The 16,664-nt window shown below is 45.0% G+C and overlaps 1 protein-coding gene across 3 annotated transcripts in view; it reads left to right on the top strand.

Moving 5' to 3' along the window:
• The window catches only part of LOC106112616 (E3 ubiquitin-protein ligase rnf213-alpha-like), a 66,014-nt gene that overhangs the window by 20,242 nt on the left and 29,108 nt on the right, over positions 1–16,664 (top strand). For all 3 annotated transcript variants that reach the window (XM_055801965.1, XM_055801964.1, XM_055801966.1), the window contains 11 exons: positions 772–937; positions 1,132–1,349; positions 2,528–2,665; positions 3,192–3,371; positions 4,319–5,786; positions 6,614–6,807; positions 7,454–7,609; positions 8,544–12,110; positions 13,089–13,222; positions 13,367–13,462; positions 14,730–14,845. In XM_055801965.1, the coding sequence (XP_055657940.1) occupies positions 772–937; positions 1,132–1,349; positions 2,528–2,665; positions 3,192–3,371; positions 4,319–5,786; positions 6,614–6,807; positions 7,454–7,609; positions 8,544–12,110; positions 13,089–13,222; positions 13,367–13,462; positions 14,730–14,845 (6,433 nt within the window). The remainder of the gene's footprint in view (positions 1–771; positions 938–1,131; positions 1,350–2,527; positions 2,666–3,191; positions 3,372–4,318; positions 5,787–6,613; positions 6,808–7,453; positions 7,610–8,543; positions 12,111–13,088; positions 13,223–13,366; positions 13,463–14,729; positions 14,846–16,664) is intronic.

The following is a 16,664-nucleotide window of genomic DNA, read 5'->3' as shown; positions in this document are numbered from 1 at the left end:
AATGAGTTCCCAGTGCCATTAAAGATGCCCAAAGGCATCTGAGGCAACTGTGCGAGGTGGATGGATGCAGGCATCTGTGCATCAGCAGCCAAATTCTGCATCAAGGGATCCTTATCAAGTGATTTGGAATAGACAGGGAAGTATTCTTTTCCCCAACCTCCATGGAAAGTTTCTGGCAGAACCAGGAATTAGAAACTCCAGGAGTTAAATAACAGATCCCAACCAAATATTCTCCACCAACACCAGCAATTCTTCCTTTGGCTTTCACATGTTCTTTATTGCAGATTTCCAATTCTGATTGCTCCAGTCCTGTAAAAGCTAAAATGTTATATTTTCATAACCTTGTTATTATAGTAGCAGTGATGGGGCACTGCAAGTGTAACTCCCAAGGAGCAGCTAGATATTCTGTAACATTTTGTACTCTGGATAGCTTTCCATGTTTTGTACAGGTTTCCCCAGAAATTTAAAATTTGAGCAGACCTTTTAAATTTTGTGGAAAGGTCCTTTTAGTGATCAGGACTTCAATGCAGATGTCAGACAAGTTTTATATCATAACTCTGTGCCTCTGCTGCATGGACTTGTACTGAAATAACCAGACTGGGTCTATTACATAGATTGGATGAGAGCAACAGAAGTCCCTGGGGAGCTGGCCCTTTGGAAAAGACCCAGAGTGGCTGATGAAACTTGGATGTGTGGGGTGGAGGCAGAGGTTAGTTTCCCTCTTCTCTTACCAAGGGACAAACATCAGTATGTCTTGGGTTTTTTTTGCAGGAAGAGGTGGAATTTAGGAATAAGACACTTGATTGTATGACCCAGGACTTAATGAATGTGAAAAATAGTTTGAGCAACCTTCCAGAAGCGGTGCTGGATTTTTTGAGGGAACTTCTTGAATGCACAAGGAAAGGCTTTGTCTCCTTGATCAAAACCATAATAAAAGGTGAGTTATACTGGAATGTAATAGAGTCATCAGATAAGAGCCATAATAGAAAGGGATCCGTTAATCCCTACTTGTCACAACAGCCAGAGGCATTGTATTAATCAACAATGTGAACTCCTCAACTATGAAGCTCCTCAACTATGTGTTTCGGGTTTTGATTTTATCTTTTTTTCTTTTTTCTTTATTATTTACAGACAAAACGGAAATCCCTGCATTTGTGGAGCTGGCCTCAATTTATGCAGGTGAAAATGACATAGATATTGACAAAGTGCAGTTCTTCCGTGATGCCGTGACTGCTTCAGCACCCATCATATTTGACCTGGGACCCACATCTGGATTTGAACATTTCTCTGCAGCCCTGTCATTCATCAGTGAAGCCACTGCAAAAGACCATAATCTGCCCAAGAAGCTGGTGAGTCTACAAATCCCTTGTTCCAAAATTACTCGCACTTGTACTAGAGGAATTAATTGCCAAAGTCTGGTGCCACGCCCTGGGGGAGTCAAGACATCCAAGTAGGCATAGCAAATATGAGGTAAAATTTATGAGAAATTGTCATGGTTTAACCCCGGCCAGCAACCAAGCCCCACGCAGCCGCCCGCTCACCCCCCCTCACCCAGAAGGGTGGGGAGGAGGATTGGAAAGGGATGTAAAACTCAAGGGTTGAGATAAGAACAATTTAATAGGTAAAGCAAAAGCCATGCACACAAGCAAAGCAAAGCAAGGAATTCATTCCCCACTTCCCTGGGCGGGCAGGTGCTCAGCCATCCCCAGGAGAGCAGGGCTCCGTCATGGGTGACGGTTACTCGGGAAGACAAACGCCATAATGTCAGATGTCCCCCCCTTCCTTCTTCTTCCCCCAGTTTATACACTCAGCATGATGTCATATGGTATGGAATACCTCTTTGGCTAGTTCGGGTCACCTGTCCTGGCTGTGTCCCCTCCCAATGTCCCGTGCCCCTCCAGCCCTCTGGCTGGCAGGGCCCAAGGAACTGAAAAGTCCTTGACTTAGTACAAACATCAACCAGCAACAACTAAACCCCAACATTTTTCTCACATCATAGCCAAAACACATCACTGTACTAAGAAGAAAATTAACTCTATCCCAGCTGAAACCAGGACAGAAATCTATGCTGTTTGGGACTGAAGTTCAGCAAGGACACCTTAAAAGACCTCACATGCCTCTGTGAGGGCAAATGGAGGAAACCCATTAGGTGTCATGTGCAGAATACAGTGAATCCAATGCTCTGTATTTTGGGAAAGTCTAGTCTAGCACTGTCTTGCATAATCCTCTCCACAGAAACTCTAACATCCTACTCGGGGTACCATTTAACTGACTCCCTTCCTCCAAATTGCCTAAAGACTGGCAAAGAACAGCAGCTTCACAAAATACTTATTCACTGGCTTTGGCTTTTGGAAAGCTTGTCAGATAGATGCAGACTTGGGTGCAACAGCTATGCTTTGTCTCTTCAGGTGCAGCAGGCACAAAAAAACCCCCATTCTTACCAAAATTGTCCTTACAGAGCTGACAAATAGGTATTAGCTTTCATTCTGTTGTGAAGTTTTTTGTGTTGCTTTTTATTTTTTAACAGAAAGATTCTTGTGATAACAGAGAGTGGATACAGATGGTTCATGATTCTTATGGCTCTATAGAACGTTCCTCAATCTCTCAAGCCAGAGACATAAACAACAGAGGGATTTTTATCATCTCAGCACCTCAAAAATTCAAGGTAATGGTTCTCCACACTGAAGAGTGCTTTCCAGTGGGTTGTTTCTGCCTAAAGACATTAATATCCTTGAAATTCATTTCCAAGGAGTATGTCAGATAGCAAATAGATCTCTAGTCAGGTTTGAAAGAAGCACAACCTTGTGTCACATTTTCCATTAATCCTTGGTTGTTTTCAAGGCAAAACAGACTTTTTTTATCCCCAGGGAGGAAAAGAAGCAATATTTTAATGCAAAAAATAACTTATCTGCTCACTGAGAAAGTAAAAAAAGGAAAAGGAAAGATTTAAAATGAGAACAGCCAACTCCATTTTTCAAGGAAAATGGTGCTTGCAGCACTCCCTGAAAGAGTGAGCCCTGCACAACAGAAGAGGGAAGGAATGATACACATCTTAAGACATGGGAAAACTTAATGTTTGGCTGTGATATGCAAGAATGTACTACTACCATTCTTAAAGGGCCATTGCACAAGGATGGGGAATTACACAGAAAAGAGGCAGAACGAGGCTGATCCTGTTACCTGCTTTCTAGGCTACCCTTGAGGACTGTGTTTCACTGCAATTACTGAAGGATGCCAAAGAGGAAGCATCTCAGACAGATCAGAAGGCTAAAGGATACAGTCTGGCTCAGCTCATAGAGCTTCAGAACAAGCTTATGTTGGTCACCACAAAAGCTGAGCAAGGCAGAGAGGAGGCAAACCGCTTCCTGGAGGTAAGCCACAATGCAACACCAATATGTGCTTGGAAAACAGCCCATAAGGCTTGGGGTGTTTTGCTAAAATTATTTCATGGAGACATCCTTGGCCTTCAGCTCTGGCTCTTCAGGAACAGAGGTACCAATCTTGTGTGTAAGGCAAATTATAATTACAGCCTTGCAAGCTGATGGTGGACTGTGTGGAACTCTGACTTTCTGAGGTCTTGGCCTCATTCTGCATGTTAATGATGTGGGTATCTCCATCCAAGCAAGCTATCTAAGCTCCTGCTGCAGTGAATGAAGAGAAACAGGAGACTCCAGGAGTGTGATGGAGGTCACCCCAAGGTGCACACCCACCCCAAGCCAGATGCTTCACATACAAAAAATGGCTTTTTCTTATTTCTTATACAAGCTGTTTATTCAGATGTTTGAAGTGAGGTGTTCTCTCACATACCTGAGGACACACTCCAACTGCTTGCTCTCTGATCAATTGTAGGCAGGGCAGTACTTCAGTCAGAGGTGAAGAAACCTCACAAGGGCCAAATATCTTGAAGGTGGTGATTCAGTGGGTGGGATACAGCTCATTATAATCTTCAGGGGTGGGATTTGCTTGCTACCTGAGACAATGGAGCTGTCCTTCCTCTATGGACCTCCTTCCCCCTGTAGGCATGTGCACGTTACTATGGAAAAGATATTTTTGAATAGTAGTAGAAGTCTTCCAGGAAAACACGCACTTCTAGAGCATTTCCTTGGTCAACAAATATATCCTGGGAAGAACTATAAAAATTGAGCCAAACCCTTTTTCCTTTTTTTTTTCCTTTTTTTTCTTTTTTTTTTCTTTTTTCTTTCTTTTTTTTATCAGGTTTTACTAGATCTTTGGAAGAAAATGTAATGTGAAAAGTATTCAGTAGTTGTTGAAAATACATGATAATCCATTTCCATGTTTTGTCTGTGGCATGTTATAGATCCTGGAAAAAGTTCAAATGGTTGCAAAGCTGTACCTGCATCTTCTCAGAGCTGGCAATATCCTCTTCATAGACTGGAAGGCTGACATCTACTGCAATCCCCAACACAAAGTACAAGTTTACACAGAATTTAGAATTACTGGCACCCTTGTTCAGAGCACCAGACCCGTCCTGGAGGAGCTAGATGGGCTTTGCAAAGCAATGGAGTACTGCCTGGTAGAATGGAAGAAATATCTGGAGACTCAAAGGGACACCTACTATCATCTCAACCTGTTCACTTCACCTCAGCTCTTCTATTTATGTGGCCAACTAGCCAAAGCCCATAATAGTGTAATAGAGCCACAGGTTCTTAATATGCTTTCTGTCGTAAAGCGTGATATTGAAGCAGAAGATATTAGAAAAGCCCTGGAACAAGCCCTCATGACTCCACTCGACTCTGTCAACACATCAGCAGGAGAAATATCTGTTACCTGGCATAACTATGTCGTTCGTTTTCCCCAGCTCATCAACAGCCTGGCTGAATCTGGCTACGATGCAGCAGTGGCAAAGGCAGCGCTGCAGAGCTGCCTTTCAGACTCTGATGTTACAGAGCAGAACCTCATGAGTTTTGCCTTTCAACAAGGTGATGACAAGGAATTGGTTGAAAATCTGAGCAAATTATATGATGAGCAGAGAGAAGCCTTTCTGCAGAAGTCAAGGAAATTTAAAAATAGGAACATAGATGTCAACAAGGAATCTTTTAACACCCTTGCAGAAGGTGAACTGATCACCTTCTTTGAGAGTTTGCAATTCATCTGTGACAAGGTGTGTCTGCTCTGGAAAGCTTACTGGGAGAAATACCCTGAACTTGTATCAGACAAATACATCAGCCTGGATGTTTTTGGAGAAACACTGAAGCAGTTAGCAGCTCTTGAAACTACATGTATCAAGAGAAGTTTACCAGTAGGCCTTGAAGCCAGGAAACCTTCTCTCATCATGTGTAAAGAAGAGGAAATGTTGCTCTACATGCTCTCCGTTTACAGACACACAGAGACAGCACCTGTCCCAACATATGATGAGGTTCTGGTGTGCACACCTGACACAGAGGAGGAAGAAGTGGAGCTGATAGTTAGGAGAGCTCTTTCATCTGATTCTCAAAACCAGAAAATCTACTGCTTGCTAGGTGCTGAGAAATTAGCGTACAAAGTTTCCAAACAACTGGAGACCCACTTCTTCAGCCTGCTGCAATCTTCTACAGTCCCTGAGTACAGGTTCATTATCTTTTGTGATGCCAAAGCTCACAACTCTTACGTTATCACAGCCTTCAACACCTACAAAGTTACTATCCCGTGCTACTCTAAGACAGAAATCCAGACATACTTGAGCACACATCTCAAAGTGCCTTGTGGGACAGCCCCCATGGCTCAGGCCTTCGAAGAACCCTATCAGCAGAATGTGAAGTTCATCATTTCAGATCAAGCAGGAATGGGTAGGTGTTAGTAGTCCTACTGTGAGTCATGTCTCAAACCAGGAAGCTTTGAGAGGACCATGGCATACAACTGAAAGCCCTCTACTCTCCTCACATATGCTTAGTTTTGGGTAGTGAATTTCAAGAGAGGTTTTAGGCCACCTGGAAAGACTCCAGGTGACTGGGGAATGACAATGCAGTCTAGAAAACATGAACTTTGAGGGAGCTACAGTTGTCCAATTTAAAGAGAAAAAAATAATGGTGTGAGACTCTGGGAAAGAGCAAGAAACAAGACTGTCTCCTTAGGATAAGCTAGACCATAGAGACAGGAGTCAGTTGCCTGAATAAGCCTGGATGTCTTCTGAAGGACCATAGGCTAGCCCAGCTAGTGTCCATCTGCCATTCCAGAATGGGACAAGTGTTCTGCAGGCCCTTTGCAAGTCTCAGCAAGGTGTGCCATGCTTCCTACCATTTCTGAAACCTTTCAAGACATGTCTCCTTAGACAGTGAACTTTTCTGATATTTTATAGGGCACATCTAAGGTGAGTTGGTCAGGATCCAGGCCTTCTGGCTATGTCTGTACTAGTAACCTCAATGGGGCTGCAGTGGGGGCATGAGTTTGATCTTGCAATGGGCCATACTGCTGAAATTGTGAGCATAGACTTGGAAGATGTCCTTCATGTGACTGGGATCTGGTCCCAGGTATTGTTGTAAAGAGATTGTTGAGAGATGGTTACTCAGTTTGAAGGGAGTTCAGATGTCTGGAACAAGACTGTACTGTGCACAGGAAAGGGAGAGACTGACTCTGATGGTGAATCTTGGCCGTCTCTTCTGCTTCTGTTCCTTAGGGAAGTCTCACTTCGTGAACAACACCCTCCAAAAGATCCATGCCCAGCTTTGTGATTTACCAGTGGTTCACAAAACCATTAGGCTGCTGGAGTCAGAGATTGATTTCCAGTTCCTTCTGAAGGAGCTACTCTCTGTTGAGGAAATCCCAACTGAAACTCGGCCCATTGTCTTCCATATTGATGTGTCACCAGTGGTAAGAGTCTTTGTCTTGGTGGCTGAACATGGAGTGTCCAAGATCTCATAAGCTTTTATAGAAGAGGGTATTTGTGCAGCCTCTTGTGCTGGCTTATTCTCACATACAGTAGTAGGAACAGGTGCTTAAAATTTAAAGTGAGCAAGAGTTCTAGATACAGTTTGGAAGCTCAGGTGCCTGCATTTGCCTTGTTCCATGCCCACAGGTGCAGAAGCTGTATGATGTGGGTCCCATTTCATAAAAACAATCTTTCCTCTTACAGTGTACCAATCAGAGTGTAGGGCACTGGAGGATGGCTGAATTCAAACCAAGTGATCAGACACAGAAGCCCCCATACACAGGAAGCTCCATCTCACATCCAGTCTGGTACTTCTCTGGAAGAGGCTTTATTTAAACAAAAGGTAGCGGGCTTAGGGCAGAGGGTGAATCCACACAACCTATTTCTACCTCAGAAGGTCAGAGCACCAAGCATCCCATCATATTAACAGTTATAAATGTCTCAGTGTTGGTAGAATAGCAGTCCTGCACAAGAGTTGGAGCAAAGCTGTAACCTGGCGACAGGTACTACTACCTGCTGTGGTAGTAGAATAAGTGTGTTTTGATAGATATTTCCTTCACCAATTTGCAAATGTTTCTTCCCTGGCAGGTGTCAAGAGGTCTCTACCGATTGCTTATTGAGCTGTGCATCCTAAGACACATCCAGAGTCCCAACGGCTTGGTCTGGAAGTGTAAATCCTCTCATCTTTACTTGATTGAGTACCTGGCAAAAGGGAGAGGTGTTATCAGGACAAGGGAACAAGAGGTACTGCTTTGGGAGTGGTGTGCTCAGGTCAGAGGAACAGTAAGGGAGGATGTTAACATAACTAGGTCTGCACCTGCAGTAAAACCGCTAAATCCCAAGTCACTTTTAAGACTATGCATAATTTAGCATCTGTCTCTCCAATGGAGTAATGGCTTATCTATACAGAAACAAGCAGCTCCAGCATGTGCCTAGTCCAGAAAGGAAATGTAAGGCACTGTGCAGGGTTTGGGGCTTTTTTTCAGTTCATTCCTGGTGCAATATAGACATCCCACATGTTCAAAAAATAATGGAAGTCTCTTATATGAGAAATTAGCAAGGACACCCAAAAAGAGGAAATTAGGGATATGATGGAGAAAGAACATTATGAGTGGCCAGGAGAGGGTGAGTGGGGAGAAAGCATCCACCATCTCTTCCAACACAAGAACCAGTAGCATCAAACAGTATTAACAACACCAGCTCAGAACAAATGAAAAGGGAGTGATTCTTCATGGTATGGGTCATAAACCTGTGAGGGTCCTTGCCAAAGGGGGCTGTATGTGCCCCCTTTGGCTGGTTGACACAGCTGCAAGGTGAGTCTGGCCAAGTATTTGGAAAGGAAAGCTATTGTGGCCTACTAATTAGAGAAAGCAGATGAAGGTGGAGAGCACCCTGTGCTGAAACCTATCTGTTCGGCAGATCATTTGATGGTGGAAATAATCATGCTTGCTCGATTCTAGCTTTTCATTGGGCATCCACGCAGCACCAGGACCTCACAGGTTATGGGCAGGCTGGTATATATCCACCTGGGAGCATTCGTGGAGGCTTGGACAAATTTGACCTACATATGCTTTTCCTAGCTTCCTGACTTATTTATGTACAGAATAAAAAGCTCGTGCAGAAGGCTGGGCAACTGTCCTCATTGTAATGTGTGCATGCCTTACTGACTTTCTTTTAGGTGTCCAATGAAACAGAAGAAAAGTTCCTGGATCTTTTTCCTACAGTGAAATGTGTATCACCAATGCAGGTACTTGACCTGCTGGAACACCCCAGCTCTGGTTGTCTTTCTGAAATGAAAGAGGAATACTTCGATCGAGACATGTTAAAGAGTGAAGCTTTCCAAAGGTCTTACCAGTACCTCAGGAGATATAAAAGGGAGGAAAACCTTGACAGTTTCCTTTTCATCCCTGAGAGGACTGAAGGGACAGAGAAAGAGTGCCTGAAGATCTTACTGGAGTTCTGTGGGAGGCACAACCCTTCCTGGACTGAGCTTAGCAACTTCACTCATTTCCTAAACTTCCAGCTAAGGAAGTGTGAGAAATCAGTTTTCTGTAGCCCAGCAGTCGGAAAAGATTTCCAGGGGTTTAAAACATTTGTGGTAAAGTTCATGATCACCATGTCCAAGGACTTTGCTGTACCCTCTCTTGATATCTCTGATGAGAGTGTGTCAAGTGTAGGAAATGATGATGAGGAAAACAGCATTATGAGACAGTACCAGCTAAGACGAAAATGGGAACAAGAGTGCCACCCCTATATATTCTTCCATGCAGACAATCACTCCATGGAGTTCTTAGGTTTCCACATCAACAATAACTTGGATGCTATTGATGCCCATTCTCAGGCTGTTTTAGAAAGTAATGTTATCAAAGGTAATTTATACCATACCTTGAAAGCCCAGAATGTTCCTTTCAATAAGAAGTTTGAAGACTTGCCTAGAACAATGCAGCTGGAGACCCTCTGCAGAGTTTTTGGTGTGAGCTGCACCCAGGATCCAGATGAATCATACCAGCTGACACTGGACAACACCATGAAGATGCTTGCCATTCACCTGCGGTTCCAGTGTGGGATCCCTGTAATCATCATGGGCGAAACAGGCTGTGGGAAGACAAAGCTTGTGCAGTTCATGTGCAACCTGCAAAGGGCAGGCAGAGACATGCAGAACATGGTGGTGGTACGCGTCCATGGTGGCACTACCTCCAAGACCATCCACAAGAAGGTTAGGAAGGCAATCGAGCTGGCACTCATCAATGAAGAGAGGCACAAAGTTGACACTGTACTCTTTTTTGATGAAGCCAACACATCAGAAGCTATCTTTGCGATCAAAGAGGTGCTGTGTGATCACAGTGTAAACGGAGAGGTTATCACTGACTGTTTAAAAGTAGTAGCTGCTTGCAACCCTTACAAAAGGCACACAAAGGAAACCATAGAGAAACTTGAAAAAGCTGGCCTGGGGTACCGAGTCCGGAGTGAAGATACACTGGAGAAACTGGGCTCTATTCCTTTGCGGCAGCTGGTGTATCGGGTCAAGCCCCTTCCACCTAGCTTACTGCCTCTGGTCTGGGATTTTGGGGAGCTGAATGAAAATACACGGAACCTGTACATCAGAGAGATTGTAAAATCCACCATGAAAACCAAGATTGCCTTTGGAAATTTGGACATCTTTACCAGTGTCATTTCAGCCTCTCAAAAGTTCCTTAGGAAGAATAAAGATGACTGCAGAATTGCCAGTCTTCGGGATATAGAGCGCTGCATGAACATTGCACTGTGGTTTTATAATTTGAGAGACCTGCTATTTCCGAAGATTGATGAGAAGAAGTATGAAAAGAAACAGAAGCCAATCTTAAATGATGCAGAAAGGGCCTTGGTCCTTTCAGTAGGAGCTTGCTATTATGTATCTTTGGAGAACCGCAAAGATTACCTGGAGGAGGTCGCAAAATGTTTTTCTGTCCCTGCATCCCAGCTGCAGCAAGAGATTGAGCTTTGCCAAGAGGTATTTCTTGATAACCTCTCTATTCCTGAGGCAACTGCCCGTAATGATGCTCTGAGGGAAAACATCTTCATGACAGTTCTATGCATGGACTTACGAGTTCCACTCTTTCTGGTTGGGAAGCCAGGAAGCTCAAAATCCCTGTCTAAAACCATTGCAGTGGATGCCATGCAGGGCAGGCTGTCCAAAAGCCAGTTGTTCAAAAGATTCAAGGAGATCCAGCTGGTGTCTTTTCAGTGCAGCCCCCATTCAAAGCCAGAAGGGATCATCTCCACTTTCCGACAATGTGCACAGTTCCAGAAGGGGAAGAATCTGGATGAGTTTGCATCCGTGGTCCTCCTGAATGAGATTGGTCTTGCAGAAGACTCAACAGAGATGCCACTGAAGACACTGCATCCTCTTCTTGAAGATGGAAGTGTTGATGATGAAAACCCAGAAGCTTACCAGAAAGTTGGTTTTGTGGGCATTTCAAACTGGGCCCTAGACCCTGCCAAAATGAACAGGGGTCTTCTTGTATTTCGGACTGACCCTAGCAAAGAAGAGCTCGTTAAAACTGCAAAGGGAATCTGCTCTGCATGGCCTCACCTTGAAAGCATTGAGAATTTGTTCCCTTCACTGGCAGAATTCTACTGCAAGGTGCTAAAAACACAAAAAAATGAGTTCTTTGGGCTCCGTGATTTCTACAGCTTGATCAAAATGATACTGTCCTACACCCAGGACAAGAAGTGCATCCCTCAAGAGGAGATTATTATAAAGGCCATTCAGAGAAACTTTGGAGGCTCTGATTTTATCAATCCTGTTGAGCTCTTCCGAAACTGCATCAGTGAGGTGTATCTGCCCCCTGACTTGGAAACCAGCCACACACTTCATTTACTGAAGGAAAATATGGGCAAACAGCAGGCAGGACTCATGTCTCGATACCTCCTGCTGCTGACAACCAACCGTGCAGCTTTCCACATCATCCAGATGACACAGCTTATAGATACTGAGAACTGTGAAATCATATTTGGCTCTGGTTTTCCACAGGACCAAGATTATTCCCAGGTATGCCGGTCTGTCAGCAGACTGAAGATCTGTATGGAGATAGGCAGGCCTGTTATTCTTTTAAATATACACAACCTTTATGAGAGCCTTTACGATGCACTCAACCAGTGCTTCGTTACCCTGGGGGGAAATTACTATGTGGACCTGGGTCTTGGCACTCACAGAGTGAAAAGCCGTGTGAAGGATGAGTTCAGACTCATTGTGATAGAGGAAAAGAATGTAGTCTATGCCCAGTTCCCCACACCACTGCTGAACCGTCTGGAGAAGCACTACTTGGATATGAACACCATCCTAAACTGGCAGCAGCAACAGCTGAAGCAGGACCTGCAGACCTGGACCAAGCTGTTTGTCTCCATGGACAGCAGCAAGTTCACCAATGTTTTGTCCGCCAAGCCCAGCCCCAAGGAACAGGATGTCTTCATCGGCTTCAGCAATGACACGACTGCAACTGTTGCTTTGGAGAGCACTCAGGGCAGGTCCTGCGGTGTCCTTGAGCCCTATGAAGAGTCAGCACTCTCTATTGCCAAAAGGAAACTTGTTCAGTGTGCAACCCCTGACTCCATCCTGCGCCTTAAATACTCCCTTCTGGATGATGCTGAGAAGATCCAAGACTTGTACTTCAAAGAGCAGAAGCACAACAGCCTTGCTAATGTTTTGGAAGAGGCAGTTAAATGGCATCCAAGGAAAGAGACAACTGGTGGGCTCTGCCTACAGGTATGTGTGCTTCACGGTAAAGCAGTGAGAGTAGTCTTTATTTTCCAGATGAGGAAGGTTGCCATACAACCTCCATTAAGACACTGGATAAATTCCATTGCTGAACAGTGACAGGCTTCTGCCTGTCCTCTTTGGTCCCTGCTCTGTCAGTTGTATCATACATGTGTCTGGCTTCTGCATTGTGGTCCTCTGCAGTCAGGGTAGGCTCTGTTTCTCCTCTTGAGCCAGGTGTGGTGAATCTGTTAGCAAACAGAGAGTGGATGCCAGCTCCTAACTCTGAAGGCTTTGGAGGTTCAAGGCTAAGATATCCGGGCATCATTCATTGCCTGCAGACAAGTGACAAACATCACTGGTGATGCTGTGGGGATCTCAGCAAGCCTCCAGCAAGACTATAGGTAGTTCTTGAAATTCTGCAGGTTGTGGATCAAGTCCACTGCCCCCTGACATCTATTTTCAGTTGTGCATGCCACAGAAAGCATCCTGATCAGTTCTCCAGTGACTATCACAGGAGCTCATGAACCTGTGTTCCCTAAAAGGGTAGCAGCTGAATCCCCAGACAGAATCTACAGTACTAGGAGCCCACAGCCTTGGGAGAGTCAGCCCAGTAGAGTCACATGTGGATACCATCATGCTAGCCCCCTAATTTTGCATGGATAGGCTCTTCCACCCTCAAGGCTTGCAGTGCTCATGCACATCTTCCAGCAGGATTCCTTTGGAGTCAATGTCTTACAGCATCTGAGTCATTCCTAAGGATGAAGCTGAAGTCTAAGTCTTGTGGCATGAGGAATCAGGGCTTTTCTGGTTATTGACTATATTCACAAACTTCTTCCCTGTAAGCAGGGCACATTTCTGAGTCTTGACTTTAGGAAGCACTGGAAAAGATCCAGAAGGGGATCACTTCAATTTTCCCACCTGTTAGGGATAGTAATACAACAACTACACAGTATTTCCCTGGAATTTATTTCCCTTTCACGGCAGGTTTCTACACATGCAAGACTTCTAAATGAGAGAGATTTAGAAAAGATAAGGAAGGCACTTAAACTTCAAAATAAAATCTACTGCCTCTTCCTAAGCCAGTTTGACACCGAATACTCTTTCCGGAAGGAACTCAGGTGAGGAAATATTTACTTCTCACCTTTCTTTGTTGCCATTATAGATTGGTGTTTTGGGGAAAGGGGCTGAGGGGCATCAGGGAGAGTGAAGAATAGATATGGTTTTATGAATAAAGTAATAACAGACTATTTCATTGTCTGCAGTAATTTTTTTGCACAATCGTCAGAAGGAAAATTCCTCCTCATCCAGTTTCACTTTGATGAGCCACAGAGCAGCCAAAGGCTTCTAGCTTGTGCCAAGTAAGCATCCTTACTTCTTTCTTCTCTCCTGTATTTCCTTAGTCAGATGCAAAGGTAAGGGAAGATGCAGTAGCCAACTAGCCATGGGATATAGTATTGGTTTACTTGTTCAGTGGAGTCATTGCAGATGTTCTCACATATCTTTATGCGTGTATCTGTGTGTGCACACTCATGCCTATGTTCTGTAGCTTAAATTTCCAAGCCTGTGTTTGTTAAGATGTTAAGATAAAGCATCCCTAACATCTCAGCTTTAATTTGTCTAAAAAAGCATCTTCTTCATTCTGGAAACATGCTTTATACATCCTTCCCACATTAAAACCACCTTCCCCCATCACGGTTGACATACACAGCACAAGCTACTCCAAACAGGGCCTAACACAAAATAACTTTTTTCCTTTTATTCATCAAACCAAAGGACTTAAACTGACATCTGGTGCCATTTGAGACATCCTAGGGAGCCAAGACACTCCTCAGGGCTGGCTGATAGGACACAGGGCCTTCAGAAGACTTAAACCCTCCTGGGCACCAGTGAATGCTGAAGTCATTGACAGTAGTATTATATGAAGTTGGTCTCAAGCCCTTGAAGTACATTAATGACATTGTCCCCCAACCAGACACATCCTCTCTCAATATGATCCCTCTTACCCTCTCTCTTACTCTCCCACATTTGCCGTTCATATCCTTTCTTCACCATCTCAGCTAATGTGCATGTTGTCTCCTGAAATGCTGTATTCTCGGTGGATTTGTGCTTTTCTAGAGAGGTACTTGAACTTTTCTGCTCCTAATTCTAGGAAAGCTATACTAGGTTTTGGCTCATTTCCCTGCAAGTCCTGGATTGGTCTGTGTTGTGGCTTTTGTTGTCTAATTTGTCTGTATGTTTGTGGAAGATATTGCTAATGTTATACCTGTGACTGCTTGAAAAATATATGATTGGGCAGAGACCCATACATACAATAAAACAAATCTAGATTAAAATAAAGATTTGATATTCAGCAGTAAGTGAAATTCATCATGAAAGAGCTTGCTGAGGCATGTGACTGAATCATTGTTTAGAGAGGGTGTAGGAGCCATATATGAGCATGGCTCTTGAAGTAGCCAGCACCATCCTTGGCTCTTGGCCTTGCCACTACAGCACAGTCACACCTCAAGCTGTTGGTCTTTCCTAAAGCTCTGTCAGAGCCCTGGAAAGGCAGGGGGTGACTTTGGGAGGCTCTCTGCCCAACTGACAGAGAGAACGGACATTTTAGCCTCTCTGTTCTCTTTCTAGGTACTGTATCATAGATGAGAGAAGGAAATCAACAGGCACAGGCCCATCACATGTTGTGCTGGCCACTCAAGTTCCACGAGTTCTGGGAGGCTGCAGCTACCTGGCATTTGACAGTGGTAAGGTTGCATTTGTTATTTGGGTCCAGGGAGAAAGTGGGAGGGAAGGGAGAGGTTGTGCAAGGGCAAGAAGAAGGATCCAGGAAACTACAGACCAGATAGCCTCACACTGATCCCTGAAAGATGATGCAGCAAATAATCACAGAATCACAGAATGTTTGGGGTTGGAAGGGACCACTGGAGACAATCTAGTCCAAACCTATGCTAAAAGCAGGTTTACCTAGAGCAAGTTGCACAGAATCACGTCCAGGTGGGGTTTGAAAATCTCCAGAGAAGGAGACTTTACAACCTCTCTGGCCAGCCTGTTCCAGTGCTCGCTTGTCACCCTCAAGGTAAAGCAGCTCTTCCTCATATTCAGGTGGACCTTCCCATGTTGCAGTTTGTGCCCGTTGCTCCTTGTCCTGTCACTGGGCACCACTGTGAAGAGCCTGGCCCCATCCTCTTGACACCCACCCTTAAGATACTTGTATGCACTGATAAGATCCCTCTCGGTCTTCTCTTCCCCAGGCTAACCAGGCCCAGCTCTCTCAGCCTTTCCCCATACGGGAGATGCTCCAGTCCCCTCATCAGCTTTGTAGCCCTCCGCTGGGCCCTCTCCAGTAGTTCCCTGTCTCCCTTGAACTGGGGAGCCCAGCACTGGGCACAGCACTCCAGATGGGGCCTCACCAGGGCAGAGCAGAGGGGAGGATCACCTCCCTCCACCTGCTGGCCACGCATCTCCTGATGCACCCCAGGGTCCCATTGGCCACCTTGGCCACAAGGGCACACTGCTGGCTCATGGGCAACTTGCTGCCCACCAGAACTCCCAGGTCCTTCTCTTCAGAACTTTTTTCCAGCAGGTCAGCCCCTTGCCTGTCCTGGTGCATGGGATTGTTCCCCCCGAGGTGCAGGACCTTACGCTTGCGTTTGTTGAACTCCATGAGGTTCCTCCCCACCCAGCTCTCCAGCCTGTCCAGGTCTCGCTGAATGGCAGCGCAGCCTTCTGGTGCATCAGCCACTCCTCCCAGTTTTGTATCATCAGCAACCTTGCTGAGGGTGCACTGTCCCTTCATCCAGGTTATTGACGTATAGGTTGAACAAGACTGGACCCAGCACTGACCCCTGGGGAACACTGCTGGCTACAGGCCTCCAGCAAGACTCTGTGCTGTTGTTCACAACTCTGAGCTCTGCCATTCAGCCAGTTCTCAATCCACCTCACTGTCCACACACTTTCACCCACATTCCTGATCTTACCTAGGAGGATGTAATGGGAGGCAGTGTCAAAAGCCTTGCTGAGGTCAAGATAGACAACATCCACTGCCCTGCCCTTGTGTACCCAGCCAGTCATTCCATCGTAGAAGTCTATCAGGTTGGTCAGGCATGATTTCCCCTTGGTGAATCCATGTTGACTACTCCTGGTAACCTTCTTTTTCTCCACATGCTTAGAGATTCTGGAAACCTTTTCCAGACGCATGGAAAGCGGTAAGTCAGCATGGATTTATGAACGACAGATCAAGTCTGAGCAACCTGATAGCTTTCTATGATGAGATGACTGGCTTGGTGGATGAGGAAAGAATGGTAGACAGTGTTTATCTTGACTTTAGAAAGGGTTTTCACATTGTCTCCTGTAACATCCTCACTGACAAACTAATGAAAATGGGCAAGATAAATTGTGAATTTAACAAGTAGCTCTCAACTGCTGCACATAGGAGGTTTTGCTCAACAGCACGAAGTCCAGCTGGAGGCCAGTCACTAGTGGTGTTACCTTAAGAATAGATACTGGGACCAGTACTGTTTAACATCTTCATTAATGACTCGGATGACGGGACAGAGTATACCT

Source organism: Falco peregrinus, chromosome 4, assembly GCF_023634155.1.
Source record: "Falco peregrinus isolate bFalPer1 chromosome 4, bFalPer1.pri, whole genome shotgun sequence".
NCBI classification, from domain to species: Eukaryota; Metazoa; Chordata; class Aves; order Falconiformes; family Falconidae; genus Falco; species Falco peregrinus.
The sequence above is the reverse complement of the archived record's forward strand: the minus strand, read 5'-3'. Positions and strand labels throughout refer to the sequence as shown.